Below are 21,763 nucleotides of genomic sequence, written 5' to 3'. Positions count from 1 at the left end.
GTTGAATATCATAATTTGATTCCATCAAAGTAAAATTGATTTTAAAAATATATTTATATGTTGAGATTTTTAAATTAAATTTTATAAAAATAAATATTAATCTATTTTTAAATATTTAGTAATTTTAAAAATTAATATTAGATAATATTTAATAATTTAAAAAATTAATATAAGATAATATTTAATAATTTTAAAAATATTTTTTAATATCCAATAATTAAAAGAGTGAAGAGATAAGATAAAATATATAGGTGAAATAAGAAAAATAAATATGAGGAATTTCAAATTCTCCTATTTTTGGGAGAATTTGAAATTGTACTATTTTAAGAAATTTCACACATGCTTGGATTTCAAATTCTTTGTAAATTCCTCATCTAAACAAAGTATTTCACCTCAAGAAATTTGAAATTCTTCAAATAAATGAATTACCCTATATAAATTTCTCATCCAAACACACCATAAAGGAATTTGTTTGCAATGAATTCTTAAATTCTGGCAAAATTGAATCGAATAAGAAAAAATTGAAGTGAAGGACATATAATGCGTTGACAGCAAAATAGAAAGATCAAATTGGAAAAACCCAGCAACACTACATAGAAATTCATCAATTAAAAATGCAAGAATACAACATGACTACTGTAGTAATTAGCCTTAAACAAAATGTTTTGTACATACAAAAGTGGGGGTAAGTTTTTTTTAAAAAAAGATATTGAGTTGTAGAATTTGGTTAAAAAGAAAAAATTGAAAGATTTGAATCAGACTAATTTCATTCGTTTTCAAATAAGGTTATTATTTGAATTATAATAGGTAAAAATAATTAAAAGAATAAAGGAAAAAAATACATTAGCTTCTAAAAAATAACATACGTGCAGAAAAATTTATCAATGTCCTTACTAAGATCATTGACTCATTGTAATTGATTCTGGAAATAATATCTTTACTAATCATATTTTTTTTGGTGAAGATGAAAATTTCAAACAGAAGCAAAAACAACAATTATATTATCCAATAATAAAATTTATAATTGTTATAATTTATGAAAAAAAAACTCTTTATCCACCAAAATCATCTCCAAGGAATTTGTTTGCAATAGATTCTTAAACTCTAGCAAAACTGAATCGAATAAGAAAAAATTGAAGTGAAGGACATGTAATGAGTTGACAACAAAATAGAAAGGTTAAATTGGAAAAATCCAGCAACACTACATAAAAATTCATCAATTAAAAATGCAATAATACAACATGATTACTGTAGTAATTAATCTTAAACAAAATGATTTGTACATACAAAAGTGACGGTAAGTTTTTTTTTAAAAAGATATTGAGTTATACGATTTGGTTAAAAAGAAAAAATTGAAAGATTTGAATCAGACTAATTTCATTTGTTTTAAAATAAGGTTATTATTTGAATTATAATAGGTAAAAATAATTAAAAGAATAAAGGGAAAAAATGCATTAGGTTCTAAAAAATAACATACGTGCAGAAAAAATTATCAAAGTCCTTATTGTAATTGATTCTAAAAACAATATATTTACTAATTATATTTTTTTGGTGAAGATGAAAACTTCAAACAGAAGCAAAAACAAAAACTACACTATCCAACAATGAAATTTATAACTGTTATAATTTATGAAGAAAAAAAACCTCTTTATCCACTAAAATCATCTCCAAGAAATTTTTTTGCAATGGATTCTTAAACTCTGACAGCCTCCACAATCTTATTATACGAACTCTTATCTTTCGGTCAATTCTCCACGCTGCAATGTCCTTTAGTAATGTAAACCTCTAAGCCATGTTCTTTAAAAAGAAGATGAAAGTAAAAAAGGATAAAAATTTTAATAATATGTTTACTATACATCAACATTGAAACAACCAACCTTTAAAATTAAAACTTCATACGAGCTTACCTAAAAATGTTTTTCCTTTGATTGATAGAGAAAGTGTGAATCCTCAGATTAGAAGTACAAAAGTACCCAAATCAGAAAGTGAAAAATGTATATATGGAGAGAGTATTTTTAAAAATAGAAAGTACGATGGAACTGGACAATTAGAATGAAGTTTTAAAAAAAATGCTTTAAAAATTAGAGGATAGTTGAGATTAATTGACATTGAAAAGCTACAACTAATATATAGAGAATAGATATTCATAATTGCTTCTGAGTGAAAGACAAAATGCAAGCAATTTGATGAAAAACGTATAAAGCAGAAAGGAAGAGGAAGGGTTTTTCTTTTGTATAAAGCAAAGAGAAAGAGGAAATGTTTTTCTTATGTTCATAATTTATTAAAATAAAAAAATAAATTTCAGAATAATTATGATAAGATAAAATTACATAAGTACTTTTATTTTGAGCGGGAAAAAAGAATTACAGACTTCTTTCTTTTTATTATAATAAAGATAAAGATTTATTTATTTATTGCATTAATACGCTCTTTAATTAAAAATTTTCTTAGTTATTACCATTGAACAAGTATTACTCATAAGGAAATTGTTTCTATGCCTAAGAATCATAAGTTATGGAAATCATGATTCTTATGAATCATAAAAATTTATTTGATTAATCATAAAGATTTTTGATAATGTTTTTAAATGTAATATGAGAATCAATAATTTTTAATGCATTAAATAAGTAAATAAGGGAGCATTTCGTATACAGTAAATTTTTTTATGCTTGGAAATCATGATTCTCAGGAATGATGAAATTATTTTTGTTGGTCATAAAAGTTTCTGAGAGTATTTTTAAATATTATTAAAAAATAAAGATCTTTATTGTATTAAATAAATAAATAAAAGTAACATAATATTTTTACCACATTAAAATTTCATTTTTACAAGTTAGTTTTTTACCTTCTACATAAAAATAATTTTGTGGAAACCTATGCAAAAATTATTCCCTAAAAATAATGTTTCCTATGAATGTTTTTTTTTTCTTTCTAAATAACATATCAAATGTGAAAAATTAATATTTTTTACATAATATTTTTAGAAAAGTAAATTTTTTTGTACACCAAAGGCTCTCATAATATGTTTGAATTTCAGTTAGAAACGATAAACAGAAGTTGATTTTAATGTTTTCTCTTCCTTAATCTTTTTAGTTGTCTAGCAACTAGTTCTGCGAACAAGACAAAAAGCACACTAAATTTTCTCTTGTCATCATAAACTTAAACTTAACAACCAACTATATGCTTTAAAGATTTGATTCGAGTCATCAATAACTTGTCAACTTGAGCAATCTGCTTTAAGGATTTGATTTGAGTCTTAAATTGCTTATCAAATCGAAGCAGGGTTGTCAAAATATCACTGCCAACAAATTATATTGTAACAAAATTTAAAATCATTCAATTTTTTTTTGTGCTCCCACCATGGTCCAAACTATCGGCACGCGTGGTACAAGCGTATAAGTTGCTTGAATAGTGCGTTAATGACCATCATAGACAATGGCTTCTGACATCCTCGTCCCATCCAATAACATTAACAGCTGCACGAAAACGTTGAAACTAAGACAAATGAAACGTCACTATCTGATTTGCACATCTTGCATTTTAATCTTCATTGATGTGCAAATGGTGCTGTGCTCAGACACCGTCCCACTTGGCACTTGGCATTTTGTGGAAAAAGTGTATTGGTTCACCTTCAAAATGCTGTTCAATATTTCAGTATGCATTAGTCAAGATGTTTAGGTGAGTTGACACTCCAGCAGAATATATCAGAAACTGGTGTGACCATTTTTTTAATGTAATTTTTTTAGGTGCTATATCCAAAAAGGTAAACAAAAAATGGATTAACTAGGTGGAGTAAATCAACCAGCAACACTTTCTGTTAAAAAAAAAATGCCATGGTATTCTACATTTTATCGGTATGCAGAATACTATTTCCTCCTATGTATTTAAAATAAAATGCATTGTTTTTAAGATTGAATGATTAACTAGCTAAGGCAGTGAAATGTGTTATTATCCTCGACAATTATCTTTCTTCCTTGTAACTTACATCACCGTGATGCTTTTACGCAGTCTGGATACATCCTTAAAATTTTCCATACTCTTATAACCAACTAAAAGCAGAACAGATAGCCAACTTCGCACTGTAAACAAACACCCACTATCTCCTGCTTTTCTTCTTATTCGACATCCTCAATACAGAGCTTTTATCAATAATTACATATCCTGCCCTCCTCAATTTGACCTTGAGATTACCTAGTAAATTATTGATATCTGCTTGTTCATGTGGTCTGTTTTCCACAATGAACTTATGAGTTATGCTCTACCCAGCTGGTGGCAGTAGTTTTCTTCACTCCCTGTTTTCTCATTTTATCCCTGATTTTGTCAACATCTTTCCACCTACCAGCCAAAGCATATATGTTAGAAAGCAACACGTAATTGCCAGAATTATGCGGCTCAACCTTGAACAATTTAGCTGCAGCATGTTCCCCGAGTTCAACTTGTTTATGAATGCCGGTAGCATTTAAAAGGGATCCATAAATTCCAGCATGGGGCTCCATAGGCATGCTTTGAATCAGCTTCATAGCTTCTTCTAATTTACCAACACGACCTAACATATCAATCATGCATGCATAGTGGTCTACATCAGGAGCTTTGATTGATTCAAAAACTTTCCGACCCTCTTCCAATAACCCTGCATGACTGCATGCAGTCAAAACACCAATATATGTTATGCGGTCTGGTTCAATACCATCTTCTTTCATTTTGGACATCATCTTGATGCTTTCCGTTCCATGCCCATGGGCTGCTAGCCCAGAAATCAACGTGTTATAGGAAACTAAATCTCTGGTTGCCATTTCTTGAAATATTATTCCAGCATCTTCCATACTCCCACATCTTAAGTACATGAAAATCAAAGAATTGTATCCTGAAATGCTAAGCTTGATGTTATTTTCATTGAGGATGCTGACAGCCCAATTGCCTAAACCTAATCTTCCAAGTTGTCCACAAGCAGAAAAAACGCTCACCATAGTCACCTCATCTGGTTTTGAATTTTTACAAGAGATCATTTCCTTAAACAGCTCGATTGCCTTTAGTGACTCGCCATTTTGAGCATAACCAGTAATCATCGAATTCCAGGAGACAGTATCCCTTTCTGGCATCTTATTAAAAAAGTCTCTTGCCAAAGATAAATCACCGACTCTTGCATGAGCAGAAATCATGACATTCCATGTAATAGCATTCTTATAGACACCCAATTGGTCAAAAATCTTCTGAGCTACCTCAAGGTTCCCGCACTTAGCATGCATATCAAGCAGAGCAGTCTTGACAAAATAATTTGAACGAAAGTTCATTCTATCTAGCTTTCTGACAATTGACTTGGCAAGGCAAGGATCACCAAGAGATGAGCAAGATGAAAGGACAGTTACCCACGTTGTTTCATCTGGTTCATTTCCAGAGCTAAGCATGTCACTGAACAATCTTACAGTCTCTTGTGCTGCTCCATTTTGAGCATATCCTGATAGCATCGCATTCCAAGATACCACACTTCTTTCTGGCATCGTATCAAAATACATCCTTGCAGTCTTCAAATTTCTCATCTTTGCATGTCCAGTGACCATGGTAGTCCAAGTAATAACATTCTTTTCTGACTCGTCCATCATGTGAAAAAGTCTACTTGCTTCCTCTTCATTCCCGCACTTCCAGTACCAACAGATGATGACGTTCCAATCTGCAACGGTTCTATCAGGCATTTCATCAAATTGTTTCCGGGCAAGCTCAATATGCCCATATTTGGCATACATACCCAGAAATGCATTTCGAACATGATGATCGTGACTATGTCCCAGTTTCAGTAGATGAGCATGAAATAGCATGTTGGCCTCTCCAGCAGATTTTATCAAGACCGGATAAAAGGATGTGTCAGGTTTAATGTCATAGTATTGCATATGCTTATAGAGAGAAACTACTTGTGTGGTAGAACCGATTCGGGAGTAATATTTGAGCATGCAGGTAAAGACATGTATATTAGGGTATGTTGCTACATGAAAAATATTAGAGGTGTAGTTGGAGGGTGCATGGAGGCGCGTGCATTGGGTAAGGAGAAGCGCCACCCAGCGATTGTGATGGTGGTGGGAGTGGAGGACTAGCTGCGCATGGAGCTGTTTAAGATGATGGAGATTGGTTATTTTGCTTGCTATGGTTTTCTTGTTCCAAGGTGACATGCCAGGGCGCAGTTAATTATGCAATTTCAGAGTTAAACAAGACCGTGATGTTGGTAATTGAAAGAGGTCAGGCTAACATGAGTTACATGACTCTATTCATGCTTAATGACCATCACAGACAATGCCTTCTGACATTTTCGTCCCATCCTTTAACATTAACAGCACCACAAAAACGTTCAAACTAAGACAAACGAAACGTCACAATCTCAAGCGCACATCTTGCATTTTAGACTCATTGACGTCAAATGGTGATGTGTTTTAGAATGTGACATTGACTCATCCTACATAACATTTTGCCCCATCTTAAAACATTAACAGCAACACAAAAACATTGAAAGAATCCCCACTTATATCCTTCATCTCTCATGTGAAACTTGAATTTTTCTTAATATACCCCTTTATGTCTAATACTATTAGGCTTTGATGTGTTTATAAAAGGTTAATGGTACTTTTAATGGATCTAGGATAGATTTATGGACTTCGATTTCTTTCAATATCCTCGTTCTCACTCAATATTATTAGACTTAGTGTGCATATACATAATATATCATTTTGTGAGTTTGGATCTAATTCAATTTTGATTTTTAAAGTGAGGATGTGGGGCATGTTTAAAAGGTGGACGGAACTTTTAATATGCATCCAGGACACTTAGACTTTTTCCAATATTGTGCTCACACCGTCCCACTTGGCACTCGACACTTAGCATTTAAGGTGGTGATATAGTGGGGGTGGTCCTCTGATTTCAAGTCTAAATCTCACCTCTTATAGTTATGCCCGCGTGATCACCCCACCACAACCTCCGGGTTTCTTTTTTCATTGTCTCCCGCTACACTTTAGGCTGTCTCTCTATTTTTATCTCTTCACCAGTCACGTCACGTCACATTCCTTCATCTCTTTGCAATTGAATAATGTAATGATTATCATAAACTAAAATGTACCACACAATCACTTGTCTATAATTTAACTCCATTAAAACACAGCTTTGGCAGCCATTTAGTAACAGTAGTAGTTGTAGTCTCTCCCTCTTTTCTCCTACCTCCTACATACATAATTATGCAGCTTGCCTATCATAGAATCTGGATGAATTTGCTATGCTTTGCATTAACATTAATCTTATTACATGGAGCATCAAGAGAAAGAGCTTCCGGACATGATGATGTCGTCAAAATCGGTGCCATATTCACATTAAAATCTATAAATGGACAAGTTTCCAAAATTGCCATCCAAGCTGCTGAGAAAGATGTGAATTCCGATCCTCGCATCCTGGGGGGACGTAAACTGTCCATAACTATCCATGATTCCAACTTCAATGGTTTTCTTAGCATTATGGGGGGTATGGTACCGGTATCACATCTTTGTTTTATATTCTTAATAGACAATATAGTTTGGTATTCAATATTCATTCACTTCCTGGCTAATTTCATATATATCATTCTTAATCCATGTATTTTGTTGGTTGGTGCTAACTTGTGTACGTGATGACAGCCCTGAAGTTCTTGATGAGGGACACAGTAGCTATAATTGGTCCACAAACTTCAGTAATGGCCCATGTTCTTTCGCATCTTGTAAATGAGCTCCATGTTCCCCTACTGTCCTTCACGGCTTTGGATCCCACCCTAACACCTCTCCAGTATCCTTATTTTGTCCAAACAGCCCCCAGCGATCAGTTCCAGATGACTGCAGTAGCGGACATGATTAGTTATTATGGTTGGAGAGAAGTCATAGCAGTATTCAGTGATGATGATCAGAGTCGAAACGGCATAACTGTATTGGGGGATAAGCTTGCGGCCAAACGCTGTAAGTTATCTTACAAAGCAGCACTGCCCCCTGATCCAACCGCCACTCCGAGAGATGTTACTAGTCAGTTAGTGAATATTATGAGTATGGAAGCTCGAGTAATCGTTTTACACACCTACGCAAATACAGGTCTCTTAGTTTTTGACGTGGCTAAAAAACTAGGAATGATGAGCAAAGGGTATGTCTGGATAGCTACTGCTTGGTTATCAACTGTTTTAGATTCCACTTCTGTTTCACTACCTTCAAATACTTCTAACTCAATTCAAGGAGTTCTTACTCTTCGCCCTCACACCCCTCAATCTAGAAAAAAAGAGGCATTTATCTCAAGGTGGAAACACATAAGTAATGGCACAATTGGGTTAAATCCATACGGACTCTATGCATATGATTCTGTTTGGATGATTGCTCAGGCACTAAGATTATTTTATGATCAGAATGGTACCATTTCATTCTCTAATAACACAAATTTAAGTGGTACGAGGGAAGAGACTCTGGATCTTGGTGCTTTGAGCGTTTTTGATGGAGGAAAACAGTTACTTGATAACATATTGCGCATTAATATGACTGGATTGACTGGACCTATTCAATTTGGTTCAGATAGATCTCCTCCACATCCATCATATGACATCCTTAATGTAATTACTTCAGGTTATAGGAGAATCGGTTACTGGTCTAATTACTCTGGCCTCTCTGTAATAAACCCTGAGAAACTTCTCGCAAAGCCTGCCAATCGTTCAATTTCAAGTCAGCATCTAAACCATGTGATATGGCCCGGAAATACAATAGAAAAGCCTCGTGGATGGGTTTTCCCAAATAATGGGAGGCAACTGAGAATTGGAGTCCCCAAGAGAGTTAGTTATCGAGACATGGTCTCACAAATAAATGGCACCAATGCAGTTCAAGGATATTGCATAGATATATTCCTAGCCGCCATAAAATTACTTCCATATGCAGTTCAATATAAGTTCATTCTGTTTGGAAATGGACTCCAGAACCCAAGCTACTATGATCTTGTCAACATGGTTGCTTCTGATGTAAGTAATACTCACAGGATTACAATTTCTTTATCATTTATTTGCTTTTATTGATTGTATTGCGCTTGCATCTACAGGTTTTTGATGCTGCCATAGGTGACATTGCTATTGTCACTGACCGAACAAGGATTGTGGATTTTACTCAGCCATATATAGAGTCCGGGCTAGTTGTGGTTGCTCCAGTAAAAAAATTGAAGTCAAGTGCTTGGGCTTTCTTGCGACCATTTACCCCAATGATGTGGGGTGTCACTGCATTTTTTTTCCTTCTTGTTGGAGCAGTGGTGTGGATTCTTGAACACAGAACAAATGATGAGTTTCGGGGGCCGCCAAAGGAACAGATTGTTACAGTTCTTTGGTGAGTACTAAGTACTTGTCTTATTACTAAATTTTACTTCCCTTTTGAATTGACTCTCGTAGCTTCATCTTTGTATGCTGTTGCAGGTTTAGTTTCTCAACTATGTTCTTTGCGCACAGTAAGTCTACCGATTTTGACAGTTCATGTCGTATTCATGAAACACATTCTAGTTTGTCTTTGTTGCTCTAAACAAATTAGGTTCTTTATTGTTTCAGGAGAAAACACAGTTAGTCCACTTGGTCGAGTTGTATTGATAATCTGGCTTTTTGTGGTTCTGATAATCAACTCAAGCTACACTGCAAGTTTGACATCAATTCTCACTGTGCAGCAGCTGTCTTCACCCATAACAGGAATTAATAGCTTGATATCTAGCAGCGAACGTATAGGGTATCAAGTTGGCTCATTTGCTGCAAACTATCTGACTGAGGAACTCAACATCCCCAAACATAGACTCTATTCTCTTGGCTCACCAGAAGAATATGCTGATGCCCTTGAAAAGGGAACTGTTGCAGCTGTGGTGGATGAACGACCCTATGTAGAACTCTTCCTTTCAAACCATTGCAAATTCTCAATTAGGGGCCAAGATTTCACCAAAAGTGGATGGGGATTTGTGAGTATCTTTACAATTAGTATAAAGTGGACTTACTGGTGCTTTTCTCAAAATCAACCTGGAATGTTTCGGGGTGTATTTTATGTACTTTATTGCAATAACTAATAGCTACTAATGCAAAAAGCAAAGCATAATGGTAAAAGGTGTGAAATTTTATAAAATGGGAGGTAATAAATCTCAAATTGAGTATTAAAAAAGTAGATGTTTCTGAATTGCAATCTTTATGTTACTTGTCTTGATTAATTTACGCCGTCAATAAATATTAACGATTGAATTTTCCCTTGATTTGTTCGGTGTCATGGTAGGCATTCCCGAGGGACTCTCCTCTTGCAATTGATATGTCAACTGCCATTCTAACTCTATCTGAGAATGGAGAACTTCAGAGGATCCATGAAAAACGGCTTTCAAAAAGAACTTGTGGTTTTCACAGTAGTGAGAATGAACAGCTTCAATTTAATAGCTTCAGGGGTCTGTTTCTAATATGCGGGATAACATGTGTCCTGGCGCTTCTTATATACTTTTTCACAATGTTACGCCAATTCAGTAAAAAATCTCCTCAAAAAGCTGGTCCTTCTAATCGCTGCACTTCACGTTCTGCACGCATCCAGACATTTCTACATTTTGTTGATGAAAAAGAAGAGAAGAAGTTGAAAAGAAAACTTGAAGATATTTCCTCAAATAATTATAGCAGGGAATATCGTTTGAGGAGCATATCCAAGAGAGTACAAGTGGACATTTCTCAAGAGGCTCCCAGTAGTTAAACTACAGTAGACCAGACTTGTGTCATTCTCCATAGAAATTTTCTGAAATGGATATATCCTCCCAAGTCCTAATGGTCAAGCCAAAACGTCTCTTCAATGCTCCAACAAGCCAATCAACCACACTGCCTGCTCAGTGCTCAATATATGTGTTTAGTACTATTAAAGATCGTTTGGTGGATCATGATTCGCTTGATTATTTTTTCGCTAAATATTTATATATTTAACTTCGTGTTAAGAAATTGTTCAAGTTAGAAATAATTTTAAGTGATTTTCGTGTTGAATAAAAATTATTATATTAACTTATATTTAATGCTAATTTATTTTTAAAACAAAACTTGTTAATTTAAGTGAAATTAATATTTTGACATGTTATATGTCAAATGTTTATTATATTTAACTAATATGTATTATATTTAAATATATAAATTATACTTCAAATTTTATAAATAGATATTTATAAATAATATATAATATTTTTATATTTGAAAAATAATTTACATCGTAATATAAAATTATTTTTAATTATTAATAATTTATTTTTAAAAAAATTTAAATTTAATTCATAAATAAATATGATAAATAAAAATTTAAATTAAATTAAAATTAAAAATTATTAAAAATACTCTCATTAAAAATCTGTTATCATTATTATAATAAAAGCATGTGACTCTCTTTTCTTGCTCAAAATAAGAGTATTTATGTAACTTTATCTTGTCATAATTATTTTGAATTTTATTTTTTAATTTAATAAATTCTAAACCTTTAAATTTAATATTTCTGAACAGAAGAAAAACTCTTCCTCTTCCTTTTTGCTTTATACGTTTTTCATTAAATTGCTTCCACTTTGTCTTACACTCAAAGAAGTAATTATGGATATTTATTTCTTATGCATTGATTACAACTTTCCAATGTCAATTAGTAATTCTTATTAATAGAGAAACATTGCATGCCAATTATATAATATCATAAACCCTTCATCTTCCTCTTCCTCTCTGCTTCACACGTTTCTTGTTAAATTACTTGCGCACTTTGTCTTCCACTCAGAGAAACAATTATGAATATCTATTTCTTATGTATTGGTTGCAATTTTTTAATGTCAATTGATCTCAACTATCTTCTAATTTTTAAGGCATTTTTCTTTTTAAAATTTCATTCTGATTGTCCTAATCCATCATACTCTCTATTTATAAAAATACTCTCTCCATATATACATTGTCCACTTTCTGATTTGGGTACTTTTGTACTTCTAATCTGAGGATTCACATTTTCTCTATCAATCATAGGAAAACCATTTTTAGGTAAGCCTGTATGAAGTTTTAATTTTAAAGGTTAGTTGTTTCAATGTTGATGTATGATGAACATATTATTAAAACTTTTTTCCTTTTTACTTTCATCTTTTTTTTAGAGGATATGACTCAGAGTTTTACATTACTAAAGGACATTACAGCAGGAAAAATTGATTGGAAGATAAAAGTTCGTATAATAAGATTGTAGAGGCTGTCAAAATCTAAGAATCCATTGCAAACAAATTCCTTGGAGATGATTTTGGTGGATGAAGAGGTTTTATTTTTTCATAAATCATAACAATTATAAATTTCATTGTTGGATAGCGTAGTTTTTTGTTTTTGTTTCTATTTGAAATTCTCATATTCACCAAAAAATTATGATTAGTAAGGATATTATTTTCAGAATCAATTACAATGAGTCAATGATCTTAGTAAAGATATTGATAATAAAAATTGCATGTATGTTATGTTTTAGAAGCTAATGTATTTTTTTCTTCTATTCTTTTAATTATTTTTACCTATTATAATTCAAATAATAACTTTATTTTAAAATTAATGAAATTAGTCTACTTCAAATAATAACCCTTTTGTAAATATATTTATTTAATTCTTTATTTTTTATTCATATTAATATATTAGCTTTTACTTAATAGTCTTTCCTTGATAGTTATTATTTCTAAATTATATTCTTGCATTTTTAATTGATAAAATCCTATTTAGTGTTGCTAGATTTTTCCAATTTGACTTTTTTATCTTGCTGCCAAATCATTACATTACCTAAAGTTTAATTTTTTTCTTTTGAAAATATTGTTTTAACCTAAATGAAAAGTATTTTTACTTTTTAACATGATTGTATATTAAATTGATATTAGCCTTTTCTTAATATGTTTTTTAAGTTCATTTTTATTTCTATTAATTAAGTAGATTGATATTGCTAGGTTTTAAAATTAAGTAATTCTTATTTCCTTTTCATTTCAAATTTATTTATTTATTTTTGAGTTGATTGACATAACTTTATTCTTTTTAGTTAATTTATATATTACTCTTTGACTTGTAACACTGATCACATACAATTATTAATGACCTTAGTGTAATTGTTAATTTACTGATTTGATTCAATTAAGATATGAAATAATATTTTTAATCAATTTTTTTATATTAAAATACAACATGACTACTTTTTAGAAGCTAATACATTTTTTCCTTATATTCTTTTAATTCTTTTTACCTATTATAATTCAAATAATAACCTTATTTTAAAACAAATGAAATTAGTCTAATCCAAATCTTTTAATTTTTTTTCTTTTTAACCAAATTCTACAACTTAATATCTTTTTAAAAAAAGACTTACCGTCACTTTTGTATGTACAAATAATTTTGTTTAAGACTAGTTACTACAATAGTCATGTTGTATTCTTGCATTTTTAGTTGATGAATTTTTTTGTAGTATTGTTGGATTTTTTCAATTTGACCTTTCTATTTTGCTACCAACTCATTACACATCCTTCACTTCAAATTTTTTTGATAGTATTGTTTTAACATGAATGAAAAGTATTTATACATAATTTCTTATGTATTAATTACAGCTTTTTAATGACAATTGATAATTTTTATTAACAGAAAAATATTGCACAAGATCCGAACTGAATCATATAATATCATTAATATAAATGTACATCAATCATATATGCTATAAAAAAAATATTATTTCATATTTTATTAATTTTATCTTTTAAATTTTATTATAAAATTTCTAAATATAAAACTAATTTATAATTATTCAAAAATATTGTATAAAGATATATTGTAATATTAATTATATTTATGTGTTTACATAATTTCTTTTTAAACAAATATTATAAATTTTGTTTAGTTTTTTTCTATAATGATTTTCAAAATAATTAGATTTTATACTTTGATTACTGATTCAAAAACTAACCTAAGATTTCTACCAATAAAGATGTTACACAATTAAAAAGAAAAAATAAATGAATATCAAATAATTACTACAAAATTAAAATGTTACACAAATAAAAAGAAAAAAAATTTAAAAGTTAGTATATTTTTTGATTTGTGATGGTTGGTTAAAGCAAATAAGTCAAAATAATCACTACCCCATCGGATAATTAAAGCATTTGGTTGCTAGTTGTTTTAAAGTAACAAAACAAAAACTTTCAGAGGATGACTTTACTGTGTATTTGGTGGATAATTTTTTAGATAAACTCAATTAATAAAAGCAAGTGGATTTTGCTTTCTTGGATGAGCATTTGATGTTTGTTTCTTGCAGCCCATGATTAAAAGGTGAGTGACTCTTCATTTTTATTTTTAATGGTTGCAACAACAATTAAAGGTATTTAAGATTAAAATATTAAAGTTCTATTATATTTAGATTGTTATGTTAGAAACTGTTCATTTTTTATTATGTCACAAGTAGTGCATAGTTATTTATAAGACAGAGGATAGACACTTTATACTTTAAAAGAGGTATGTGTTATGTTATTTATTTAAAGTATTTTATTAAAATACATTATTATAATATTATTATTCTCTCTTTATTTTTTATTTTTTCTTTTCTAAATATTTTTCTCTCATTGTTATTTTTTTTTCTCTCTTTGAACACAAATGATTCAATTGATGGACTTATCTAATTATTGGTTTCTAATATTTATTCACCATCCAAGCTGAACATGTTATGCCTCATACATATACTGAAATTTTTTTAAAAAATTATGTTGTATATATATTTCTTCCTCTATGACTATTCTTCTCTCAATATGACTTTTTTTTTCTCTTTCAATGCTAAAGATCTCATTGCCTCATTTATTTACTGCCAAACATATATCGTGCAGGTAATTTTTAAATTATCTAACCTTTTATTTGCTTGCCAAACTATAGCTCTCAAATTGTTTATGGTTTTGATTCATATTGAAAAGACAAAGAGTTGTTGTATAACTCTTTATGGTTGTTTGGAAGGTTTTAATTGTTAATTTAAAAGGAAAAAAGAGAACTTAATAGGTGGACATTTAGCTTCTGTTAGTACACTGCATACCTTGCTAGTAGTATTGTCCTTTTAAATTTGGCTCTCAAGCGAGAGTCATTTAAGAAAATAAATAAATAATTTTATTTATTGACAGGTTGAACTTCTTAAATTTTCTTTTAATGCTAAACATTATAAATTGTTTATAATAGATATTTAACATTTTCTCTAGTTTCTTCAGATTTTGAGTATTCAGAGACAAGTAGTGTTATGGATGATAATGTTGAAAAAAAATGAAGTAACTCAAAATCATCTAGTGAAGATGTTTAATATTTTAATCACAGTAAATGTGTCAAAGTGTGTCATTCAAATGTCACCAATGGTGAGTGATAATATGTCCCAATGTTACATATTAACAATAAAAAATATTTTTCTGTCAAAGTATTTAATTATATAAAGTACTTTAAAATGTAATTAATATATGAGTGTGTATTTTACAATTGCAGAAAATAATATTCTAAGTGATTATTCTAATGGGCATTATCTAAATGATTTTATTGGAGGAAGTGCATCTAATCAAGTAGAATTATGTAGTATTCCATTATCGGATATTACTAATGATAAAATTAAATTTTGTAAAAGATGTTTCATTCTATTTATATGTTTGAAAAATAATAATTATTCATATTTTCTTATCTTTTTTATTAGGAGCCAACATTCAAAATGTTCTCCCTTTTTTGCTGGAGATAAACTATCATTTGGTAAAGTTGCACCTATGCAAGGTCGATGCAATATGTCTCAATCTTCTGATGTAACAACTGTCAGGTTAACAGGTTAGTACTAACCAAAATTTTTTGATATATTATTTCTCAAAAATACTTATGGAGAAACTTATTTACAAGGTTAGTTTTTTTTTTTCAGTCAATGATAACACACATAATGCACTTCAATATAACTGTCTTAAATGGAGTTGTTAGAAAAGGTGTATATATGACAGAACAATTTACTCAATCTCTATTGTCGAATGTCACAAATGGTAATTTATGAAGTCTTATTTCTTTTGATATAACTATATTATTTAATTTTATAATGTTTATATTTACCATTTCTTATTTGATTATCCTTTTTTATTTTGTTGTTTTATAGTTAAGATATTATCTAGCCAAATAGCAAACCGCACATCAAATCAAAAAATGTATTTGATGACATGTTCGAAGAATGTGAATCAAATCATAATAAACATGCATAAGGGAAAGGACCACAAAAATTAATATGGAACAATGGTAGATTAATAAGACCTTCAAAGCAAAATGTACTCATTGATGGTATATATGAAAATGTATCCACTACCGATTGTATGCCTTCAATATTGTATTTTATTTTAAGTTTCATATTTTAACCATTAATCTATTACATGAAGGCTTATTATTATTATTTTTTATAATAATAAATAGTTTATTGCGATATTGGTGATCCTACTTGTGAGTGCCAAGAATGTAAAGCAATGATGTGGTATTCTAAGAGAGTGCAAAAGGGTTACAATCCAGCAAACCCTAGATTCTCTTTGTGTTACATGTTCTACTAAAGGGCAATTAGATACACCTAATGATGTTCATACCCTTAAATTCTTTAATATTATCACTGCTTCTGGACTTCCAAATCATGAGGTAAAATTGAAAGTTGGTGTTCCGATAATGTTGTTGAGAAATATAGATCAATCTTATGAGTTGTGTAATAAAACTAGACTTATCATAACTCAATTGGGTAAATATGCTTTGGAGGCAAAAGTGATATCAGACACCAATATTGGATAAAAGGTTTTTATTCCTCAATTGTCCTTAATTCTATCAGATAAGAGAATTTTTTTTTCAAATTTTAACGTAGACAATTTCCAATAAATGTCTTCTTTGTCATGACAATAAATAAAATCTAGCAAGGACAATTATTGAAGCATGTTGTCATCTATCTTCCATTCTCACATGACCAATTATATGTCGAATATCTCGAGTCACATCTCACAATGGTCTGAAAAATCTTATTTGTGACAATGAGATAAATGATTTAACATCTATTACTAATGTAATTTATCAAAAAGTCTTTCAAACTCTGACATAAGTAACTTACATTTTTTTTAATAATATTATAAAAGGAAAACATGTCTACTTTAGTTCTAATTTTACCAATTTTTCAGGTATTTCACCAAGTTTATTTTTCATGATGGATGTGTTCAGCAATCATTACATAATTACTGTATAAGGTAAAAATTTAATTTTGTTTCCTTTCTATTTGAATTACTACATCTTTATAACATTTTAATATTACACATCTTATAAGTTAATTATAAAGTTTTTTTTCCAGGTTAATGCATTAGTTCATATTATAGATGTTGATGTTTTCGAAGGTGAGACATAATGCAATTTAGTTTTCCTAATACTTTATATTATCATGTTTTCAATTATTTATTATTGTCATTTTATTTGTATATTCATATATCTTTTTTTATGCTGCGTTGAGTTCAATTAATTTTTACAATTATATTTATATTAATTATTAAAATAAAATTTATTGACTATAATAATTTATTTTCCGTGCAACGGACACAAGTCTAGTTTCATATAAAAGAATTGATTAAAATCAAAAATTTGAATTTAACTCTTCTAAAATGAGAATTAAGAGTGAATTACCATATGTTTATCTTAAAATTAATGATTAAGATTTATGAAAAATCAAATTTTTATAAAATTAAATTAAATTTAATTGTAATATCAATTATTAATTTTTAATTAATAATTATTATTATATTTTGTTCATATCTTCATAGTAGTTAAATCTCAAACTATATTGAATATTACAATTATCTTATTAAATAATAACATAGTTAAAAAAATATCTAAATAAAAATTATATCACTTGAAAATCAAGTTTATAAAATTAATTTGATGCTAAATTATTTGTTCAAATCTTTATCCGTAGAAACTAGCTTTTCTTTCTTTTTTTTTTTGTTTGCTTGTCAGCTGATATAGTGAGGAATTAGCAACATCTATATACTCCTATTTTTATTTAGTTTTGGTTTAGCAATGAACAAAAAAAGGAAATTTAAATTTAATTGAAATACATTGGTGGTGGTGCTGTTGGCTTTGGCACTCGTAATTTGGGAGAGAGATGGCAACATCGACGTGCTTCCTGTGTCCGTCTCCGGCGAGTTTGAAAGGAAGGACGGCGAGAATGAGAATAAGATGCAGCGTGTCGGTGAGTACTCGAAGGGAGCCGGAACCCGTAGCGACGGTGGTGAAAGCGTTTGCTCCGGCGACGGTGGCCAATCTGGGTCCAGGGTTCGACTTCCTAGGGTGCGCGGTGGACGGACTCGGTGATATTGTGTCGGTGAAGGTGGACCCACAGGTTCACCCCGGCGAGATATCCATTCATGAAATCACCGGCCAAGCCCCCAACAAGCTCAGCACAAACCCTCTCTGGAACTGCGCCGGCATCGCCGCCATCGAAGTCATGAAAATGCTCTCCATCCGATCCGTTGGTCTCTCCCTCTCCCTCCACAAGGGCCTGCCCTTGGGGAGCGGCCTCGGATCCAGCGCCGCCAGCGCCGCCGCCGCTGCTGTCGCGGTCAACGAGATGTTCGGGAACAAGTTGGGCGTGGAGGAGCTGGTTCTGGCGTCCCTGAAATCGGAGGAGAAGGTATCAGGGTATCACGCGGACAACGTGGGTCCGTCGATCATGGGAGGGTTTGTGCTGATTCGCAGCTACGAGCCGCTGGAGCTGATCTCGCTGAAGTTTCCGGCGGAGAAGGAGCTGTATTTCGTTCTGGTGACGCCGGAGTTCGAGGCTCCGACAAAGAAGATGCGGGCGGCGCTGCCGGGGGAGATAGGGATGCCGCACCACGTGTGGAACTGCAGCCAGGCGGGGGCTCTGGTGGCGGCGGTGTTGCAGGGTGACGTGGCTGGGCTGGGTAAGGCTTTGTCTTCTGATAAGATCGTTGAGCCTCGGCGTGCCCCTTTGATTCCTGGCATGGAGGCTGTCAAGAGGGCTGCCCTCAGTGCTGGGGCCTTTGGCTGTACCATCAGCGGCGCTGGCCCCACCGCCGTTGCTGTCATTGACGATCAGCAAACTGGCCATGCTATTGCCAAACACATGATAGATGCTTTTCTCCATCATGGCCATTTGAAAGCTTCTGCAAAAGTCCTACAGCTTGATCGCCTTGGTGCTAGACGCATTCCAAATTGAACTCAAGCTATTGGTACCTTCTCTTTTATTTCATCATTCAATAAATCTGGATCAATTTTGGTACTCTCTGTCTATAAAATATGTATTAGGGGTGCAATTTTGAAGTATGTTTGTGTATTTTCAAGAAAACAAAAACGACATACATGTTTACATTTTATAAAATACAAGTTGATTGTGATACTGTGATTAATCTTAAGTTTCAAAAATTTGGATTGTTGTTGAATTTCATGGCTGAAACTCCCTACTCCTACAATCTGGCACGCCTTTTCTTATGTTTATAAATTCATATGGTTGACATATTTGTATCAGTTTACTTGATCTAATACTGAATTCTATTCTAACTTAATATGCTTCCCAGAGACTTGTAGATTTCAAAAACTGGATTTTTTCAGACTTCCCTGTGACACCATAAGAGCTGGCCCGTCATGTGTATTTGATCAACGAAAAGCATTCTGGTGCGGAGGTCTGAATAAAAAGAGGAGCATTATACCAAGCTGGGTGCTGCAGTTGGGTGGCAAAAAGTTAAATAGATGAATAATTGTGAAAGTCCTAGATTAGGTCAGTGTTATTGTGAACTCAAAAGGCATGTTTTAGGTTTTCTTTGTTTTTGTTTTTATCTTCTTCACCTTGCTACATGAGAAAACTCAATAAGAAGTCATTCGTAGTCTTTACTTATTTCATTGTGTTAATCTTGCTTTTGAATAGCATCTAATATGTGTTTCATTGATTGATGTTTAATATTTCCATTTATCATTTCAATGCCAATGTTTTCTATTTATTTCTTGGTTAAATCTAAGAAAATATGTAGAAGCTTTCATAACGGATTTCAATTCGAAAGCTCGTTTCTAGGATATTTATGGTTGCTCATAGAATCATTGTTTTTATGATTAGCTGAAGATCCATGATTATTTATTTATAATACATGTTTTCCTTCCTACCCTCTTTTCTCCATTTTCTGCCTCATCTCGATTAAGCTCGAAAAAGAACCTGTGTAATTTTTTCTACTCTTGTTTATAATAAAGATATTTTTGAACTTCCTATATTTGAAGGGAGGAAAAAAGGCCTATGCTATGTTGAACGATTCTAACCTGAAGTAAGACGTTAGGTGGTACAATGGGTGAGCCATCTATTTAAAATATGAAGTTAAGTGGTACACTACTACACACTCATTTGTATCTGTTGGATATGTATTTTAATATTTCAATAGGAATATGTTTGGACGAAAAATTTATAAAAACAGTGTTGATTGGGATATTGTGTATACACTGCTTTTCGCCTCGGCTATCGAAGATTGGTCTTCGTCAGAGATTCATGAACTAGTCCGCTCCTCCACACCTGGTAAGTAGCAACAACAGAAGCAACCTTTTGAAACGAATAAATAAATAAGAACAATAACAACAAAAAATTACAAATACATAAATGCAACACAACAATATTCAATACTATGCAACAACAACAACAACCGAGTTTCGAATCCAAATGATTTGATCAGGCTCCAACATCATTAGCAGCACCGCTTCTCGCCCTAGCCACCGAATATTGGTCTCTCCTGGAGCTCCATTAATCTACTCTAATGTCATGGGAGGCAAATCCTAACATGATGAAACAATTAATCTCCAATATTTTCTAGTTTTTCATGCCAAATGTTATTTTTGTAGTTCTATTTAGCTATATTTGGCTTAAAACAAAATTTTAAATTATTAAATTATATTTTAAAATTATTATAAAATGATTAGTACAGTGAAAATTTATAAATTTACTTCATCAACGAGAGACGTTTGGTCAACTGATTCATGGTTTTAAGTGTTATGTTATGTTATACACCATTCATTTGAACACGAAATGGAAACCTACGAATTTATGAAGATTACTTTTTTTTTTCTCTCGTGTTTTTATATATGTTGTAGGACAAGTTACCCTAGTGCCTTACAACAAATTTTGTTCCAATCATCCATTTGATGCATCAATCTTTTATTTGTTTGATACATAATAGTACCTTTATATATGTGGCTAGCGTGCACCACCAAAACAAGTGGTTCACAGTGGTCAATTTCATTTTTAATTATCAACCATTGCATTAGGTTTAAAAGATCTTAATATGCACTTTCTGTATATTATCACTTCCAGATAAAATTTATAATTTGTCCATGTCCTCTTCGTCACTTCCTCAAATGCTAATGTACTATTCTCCTTCATCCTTTCCTCCACCTGGAAAGACACAAATGAGGACTAAGGTTCTTGAGATGGTTGGTAGGACTGAGAAAATGGCTACACCCTTAATTTGTTCTCGTCGTATCGAAAAATGAAGTGAAAAACCTCTTACAAGAGTATTTTGTCCTAGAGGATGACTAAGGTCCCGTCGTTGGAGAAGTCGTACTCTTCTAAAGCTTGGAGAAACTTTGTTAGAAGACACGTTGGTCCCAGACACACTGCCTTAGGCACGCATGCACATCGGACAGTGCTCGATTCACGGACACGCGAGCCTTGTTGCTCCATAGTTGCATCTTCTATCGGAACTGAACATTGTGCATATTTGGCTACATTTT

General features: G+C 31.6%; 3 protein-coding genes across 5 annotated transcripts; 2 read left to right on the top strand and 1 right to left on the bottom strand.

The window, feature by feature from the left end:
• Positions 1 to 3,754: 3,754 nt before the first annotated feature.
• On the bottom strand, positions 3,755 to 6,462 carry LOC109819287 (Pentatricopeptide repeat (PPR) superfamily protein). Its single transcript, XM_020384971.3, has one exon. The coding sequence runs from the start codon at positions 6,159 to 6,161 to the stop codon at positions 4,245 to 4,247; it is 1,917 nt and encodes a 638-aa protein (XP_020240560.1). The 5' UTR covers positions 6,162 to 6,462; the 3' UTR covers positions 3,755 to 4,244.
• Positions 6,463 to 6,814: 352 nt separating this feature from the next.
• On the top strand, positions 6,815 to 11,021 carry LOC109819284 (glutamate receptor 3.2). 2 transcript variants are annotated; one of them, XM_020384969.3, is made up of 6 exons: positions 6,815 to 7,494; positions 7,647 to 8,992; positions 9,070 to 9,347; positions 9,434 to 9,465; positions 9,563 to 9,957; positions 10,263 to 11,021. In XM_020384969.3, exons 1-6 carry the CDS (start codon positions 7,215 to 7,217, stop codon positions 10,716 to 10,718), a joined length of 2,787 nt encoding a protein of 928 aa, XP_020240558.2. In that variant the 5' UTR covers positions 6,815 to 7,214; the 3' UTR covers positions 10,719 to 11,021. The 2 variants fall into 2 exon arrangements, with proteins under 2 accessions (XP_020240558.2, XP_020240557.2); XM_020384968.3 differs by having other exon boundaries at positions 9,410 to 9,465.
• Positions 11,022 to 18,032: 7,011 nt separating this feature from the next.
• LOC109819277 (homoserine kinase) lies at positions 18,033 to 19,892 on the top strand. 2 transcript variants are annotated; one of them, XM_083063469.1, is made up of 2 exons: positions 18,033 to 19,230; positions 19,586 to 19,892. In XM_083063469.1, the coding sequence occupies exon 1, from the start codon at positions 18,144 to 18,146 to the stop codon at positions 19,215 to 19,217; it is 1,074 nt and encodes a 357-aa protein (XP_082919595.1). In that variant the 5' UTR covers positions 18,033 to 18,143; the 3' UTR covers positions 19,218 to 19,230; positions 19,586 to 19,892. The 2 variants fall into 2 exon arrangements, with proteins under 2 accessions (XP_082919595.1, XP_020240542.1); XM_020384953.3 differs by having other exon boundaries at positions 18,035 to 19,230; positions 19,576 to 19,892.
• The last annotated feature ends 1,871 nt before the right edge of the window (positions 19,893 to 21,763 follow it).

The sequence above is a fragment of the Cajanus cajan genome, chromosome 9 (genome assembly GCF_000230855.2).
Source record: "Cajanus cajan strain Asha chromosome 9, NIPB_CcT2T_4, whole genome shotgun sequence".
Lineage (NCBI taxonomy): Eukaryota > Viridiplantae > Streptophyta > Magnoliopsida > Fabales > Fabaceae > Cajanus > Cajanus cajan.
The sequence above is the reverse complement of the archived record's forward strand: the minus strand, read 5'-3'. Positions and strand labels throughout refer to the sequence as shown.

What these genes read in the sequence shown, in the direction of transcription:
- LOC109819277 (XM_083063469.1), top strand. Translation starts at nt 18,144, where the DNA reads ATGGCAACATCGACGTGCTTCCTGTGTCCGTCTCCGGCGAGTTTGAAA.
- LOC109819284 (XM_020384968.3), top strand. Translation starts at nt 7,215, where the DNA reads ATGCAGCTTGCCTATCATAGAATCTGGATGAATTTGCTATGCTTTGCA. An exon ending in TCAACATGGTTGCTTCTGAT is followed by an intron (nt 8,993 to 9,069) that starts GTAAGTAATACT and finishes TTGCATCTACAG; the next exon opens with GTTTTTGATGCTGCCATAGG. An exon ending in CCAAAAGTGGATGGGGATTT is followed by an intron (nt 9,958 to 10,262) that starts GTGAGTATCTTT and finishes GTGTCATGGTAG; the next exon opens with GCATTCCCGAGGGACTCTCC.
- LOC109819287 (XM_020384971.3), bottom strand. Translation starts at nt 6,161, where the DNA reads ATGTCACCTTGGAACAAGAAAACCATAGCAAGCAAAATAACCAATCTC.